Source organism: Urocampus carinirostris, chromosome 10 (genome assembly GCF_059441175.1).
Source record: "Urocampus carinirostris isolate Australia breed hairy pipefish chromosome 10, RoL_Ucar_1.0, whole genome shotgun sequence".
Taxonomy (NCBI): Eukaryota; Metazoa; Chordata; class Actinopteri; order Syngnathiformes; family Syngnathidae; genus Urocampus; species Urocampus carinirostris.
Window position 1 is genome coordinate 33,514,167 of NC_142358.1, and position 4,795 is coordinate 33,518,961.

The 4,795-nt window shown below is 39.3% G+C and overlaps 1 protein-coding gene across 1 annotated transcript; it reads right to left on the bottom strand.

Moving 5' to 3' along the window:
• Positions 1–1,274: 1,274 nt before the first annotated feature.
• snrpd2 (small nuclear ribonucleoprotein D2 polypeptide) lies at positions 1,275–4,100 on the bottom strand. The gene is made up of 3 exons (XM_088345313.1): positions 3,941–4,100; positions 1,694–1,873; positions 1,275–1,616 (listed from the first exon to the last, which is right to left on the bottom strand). Coding segments are annotated over exons 1-3 (357 nt in total). The 5' UTR covers positions 3,943–4,100; the 3' UTR covers positions 1,275–1,441.
• Positions 4,101–4,795: the final 695 nt, after the last annotated feature.

The following is a 4,795-nucleotide window of genomic DNA, read 5'->3' on the forward strand; positions in this document are numbered from 1 at the left end:
TCCCATTAATCGTTTTTAAGAGTTAGGGAACGTTGTACCTTTAAAATGCACGAGCACTTGTTTTTGTAATTTGTACTACCTCGGAAAGCCGCTAGATGTCGCTTTCACATTACCATATTGACTGTGCACGGCCTTCAACGTCATCCATGTGATTGTGCTATGCGTACTGCTTTTAAGATGGGGAATTCAAATTAAAACGGCTTTTAAATATTTTGAATTTGCCCATTGTTACGTTAAAATTAAGACCAAAACGAATGAATTTAATGAACCAAACAACAACACCAACTATTCATATATAAAGGGATTATTATCATCAATATTGAACAAGCCAAGCTTCCTTAACTATTGCTAAAGCTGAACATTTTTATTATGCAACCTTTTATAATTCCTGAATCAAGATGTGAGCATTTAATATTTCGTATTTTAAGACGTTTGACCCAAACTATGTTTGCTTTTTATGTATTAAGTCAGGGGTCTCCAACATAGTGTTCGTGGGAACCAGGTAGCCTCTGAGGTCATGAGATCAAACCTCCTGTGTGGAGTTTGCATGTTCTCCCCGTGCTTGCGTGGGTTTCCTCCCACATTCCAAAAACATGCTTGTAAGGTTAATTAGCCGATCCAAATTGTCCCTAGGTGTAAATGAGCGAGCAAACTGTCTGTCCTTGTGTGCCCCGCAACTGGCTGGCAACCAGTCCAGGGTGTCCCCTGCCCACTGCCCAAAGATAGCTGGGATCGGCTCCAGGACCCCCGCGACCCTACTGAGGATAAGCGTGCAGGTAATGGATGTTCTGCAAATATTATGTCATAGTCAAGTGTCTGTGCTGTAAAAACTGGGGGTATTATAAATTATATTGTAATTAAACATGTTCAGTGTCATTTTATAACATTTTTGGTTAGTGGTGTGCCACAAAAACATGCCCTGGCTCATAAAAGGTTGAAAAACACTGCTGTACAGTATAACTTCCATTTATTTGGACTCAGCAGATGGCTGTTATTCATTCACGCTTTACAAGACGGAATCTTGTTTCTTGGAAATTGCCATTTTGTAATATAAAATGTTTTTTAGTTGGTAATACCATGAAAATAATCAAAGGCCATTGACCGGCAGTTAGTCACTCAGCATTGAACACCAAAATCAACTCCAACACAAGATTCATATTGGGTATAGGGTCCTCTACTACACTGACATGTACAATGTTGACTACAATTCTTATAAATCAATTTGTTTATAAGATACGCTTCTAATTTTTTTTTAGGAGTGACACAACTGGAAATGTGATGGCAATTATTTTTATTACTAAAATGCAAAATACAGACGTCTTCTGGAGACAAATCAAAACCTTCTACACATTTGGGCCCTCTCTTGCAATGGGGAAAATGAAAAACAAAACAAAAACATGATGGAAAAAAGGGAAACACATTCAAAAGGACGCCATCAAGTTCATTTCCCTGTGATGAGAGGATTTCTCAACACAACAATAACAGAGTCCCCTCTGAGAAACATTTTAGAGATGTAGCGATCCTTATTCACGGGTTTAGACTTCTTCTTTCCTTTGCCGCTCTTAGGGACTTCAGTCCACATCTCCTTCACGTTCTCCAACACCATGTTGCAATGTCTAAAGAAATACATTGCGAAATAAGACTTACATCTGACAGCTACAATTAAACAAACATTTGATGACATGATGAGTACCTGTCAAAAGCTTTGACTCTCCCAAGCAACTTCTTGTTATTGCGACAGTTAATGAGGACTTGTGTGTTGTTTTTGACCGACTGGGTAAGCACAGACAGGGGTCCTGTGTTGAATTCCTCTTCTTCACGTTTCTGAAGCTCCTCTGGGGTCATTTCGGACTTGGGCTTGGTTAACAAACTCCTAAAAAATACGGATATAAAGTAGCCGTTATAAACAGTACCGACACACACTTAAATCATTATTAGTGTACAACAATACAATTGTAAGAGACTTGCAACATTTAAGACCCATTGTTCACCATTCACCATAGGGCGGCAATAGCTCGTCTTGGAATCAAGAGGTCGCAGGTTCGATTGCCGGCTCCTCCGTGTTATATGTCGGAGTGTCCTTGGGCAGGACATTGAATCCCTAATGCCCTCGATAGAATGTAGTTGCCTTGCATGGCTGACGCTAATATCGGTTAGTGTGTAAAAGGGAAGAGTTGTAAAGCGCTTCATTGACTTGAAATGCGCGATATAAATGCAGACTATTTACATTATTTTAGAGAAATTCACCATTTACACACTGTTTAAATAAATGCTATCATTTGAAAGGAAATATCTTGAAAAGTACACTAATAAGGCAAATTAAATTAAAATAACGTTGAAAATCGTAACATTCTTCAAATCTGAATGACAGATTCAAAAGAATGTGGATTATGTGAACTATTTCACTAATGTTCAGTATATGCACCAACTTAGACAAAGCATAAGTCAAATTGGTAATTTAGCTCCGGGAAAACGCGCTGAAGCATATCTTAGGTATCAGTCTTAAGCAGACTAATATATATTTTTCTCTTTATATAAAACAAATGATCTGCTAGTGAGTGAATACAGGGAAATGATAATATTTATCTTAGTCGTTAATTGTAAATACTCAAACGATATCACATTTTCATATCAGTGTATTGTTTGTTTTTGCAACATCCATTGCAGCCTGGTCAACCTGAAAGGGGGATTACCACATGTGCGGTCCCTTCTCAAGGTTTCTTCATTTTTCTCATGTTGAGGTTTTTGACTTTTTCCTTGCCCTCATGTTGGTTTCAAATCAGGAGATGATGTAATCATACTCAGTAATAATAGTCTGTGCAATAACCTGTGTAGCCCTTTGAGACTTCTTTGTGATTAAGGGCTATACAAATAAACATGACTTGACATTTTTACTATTGATTCTAAGTGGGCTCGCGTCAGTGAGACAGAAAATAATTACGTAAGGAATTTGATTGTATATATGAAATATAACAATGACATTTCATTCTAATCGGACAATAGAAAGGATCTTGTAATGAAATGATCTGCATTTATATAGCGCTTTTCAAGTCAATGACTTCCCAAAGCGCTTTACAGCGTACTTCACATTTCCCAATAGCGGCCGTGATCTGTGCAGCCATGTAAGGCGCTAACCTGCTTATTGGGGGTATTGGGGTTTCAGTGTCTTACCCAAGGACACTTCGACATGTAACACGGACAAGCCGGGATTCGAACTGGGATCCCTTAACCCCAAGACGATCGCTCTACCTCTTGTAACTGTAATGCACAGCTACTTTATTTTAAGTTAATGGTAAATGGTCTGCATTTGTATAGCCCTTTTCAAGTCAATAAAGACCTCCCAAAGCGCTTTACATTTACCCATTCACACACACACACACAACAATAGGGAATCAGACATGCAATCCAATTGTTAATAGTAACAAGGCCTCTGATGAAATATTTTTCCCCGGTGTTAAGACTTCTTTTGTTTTATAGGAAGACTTTGGCTACCTATAAATGTAGATAGTTTCCCCAAGTCAGAATTCATCATCTCATCTCATTAGCTGCACCGCTTATCCATCATGATAATTTCTAATGATGGGAAAAAAAATGCTCTTACTTACCTTATAAGTCGATGTGTGTATCAGAAAATGAATAATACGGCACTACATTTAGCCAGATATAGTTAAACTGGACCTTGAAAAGATCATGTTGTGAAAGTTAAGTATTCTTTCTAGCAATTAATTTAAATAAACGAAGTATTCGTAAAGGTAGCGATTACTACAATACATGAATGGTATATGCATAGCTAGCGCTGGCTGAATGGCCTTAGCTAATTGTGCTAGCCCTTCTAACATGAGTGAGCATAGCGAGAATTCTGAATTATGTTAGCGCTCTTAAGATGTAAGTATTGTCCGTATCCGGCCGCTAATGTGCTTTAATAAAAGAAAATACTCACATGATGGCAAATAATCAACTTGTGGAGACCACAACTCCGTAGGCTTAACGTTTCGGCTCGCGTGAGGATAGATTCTCCTGGAACTATTTCCGGGTGTGCGGCGCCCGAAATATCGGAGACTTCCGGGTTGTTGTTGTTCTTCTTTGTGGGTTTAACGGCGGGTGGCATCCATCTCTTGGTGCATTACCGCCCCCATCACTACATCTTCGTCACTATTTACTACTCAAGTCCTGTTACAAAGTCCAGCACTACTCAGAAAATGTAAAATAATCCTCCGTAGAGACCCACTGTTCGAGTCCAGAAATCGTTTCATTGTTAATTGTATTTTTCCTTCTTCCATCAGCCCTTTCTTCATTTCCTCCCGCTGAACAATTTACTTAATACAGTCCTTTGATGTCTACTCCACTGTTTCAATATTCAGTTTTGATCCTGTACGTTAGCGTTTCAAAACGGCGCTGCTCTGACATCCATTAAAGACAGAAGCTGCCAAATATGAGCGCTCTCCATCTGTTGGAATGCTGAAATGTGTCACTGAATAGCCACGATTGACAAAGTTCTTTATCTATCTATCTTGGCCATATCCCCCAAGAGGGGTGCCCGACACCAAGACAAACACACACAAAAACAAAGAAAATAAAAAAGGGAAAAAATAGCAAACAAACATGTTTGGACCATGGCCAACCCAAATGCTCAAACAAGTTAGGCACCTCGGCACCCAAGTTGGTCATGCTTTCGTCCATCCAGATGAAATAGGACACAAAAAAGCGGCCATGTCACTCGGGTCAGGGTGACACAACACTCTTCTGTTCAACAGCAGGGCCTGACAGCTTTCATTGGTTTACCCCTGCCGCATCA

Coding starts and splice junctions, on each gene's coding strand:
- snrpd2 (XM_088345313.1), bottom strand. Junction 1,617..1,693: donor AGAGTCAAAGCTTTTGACAG/GTACTCATCATG, acceptor GTATTTCTTTAG/ACATTGCAACATGGTGTTGG.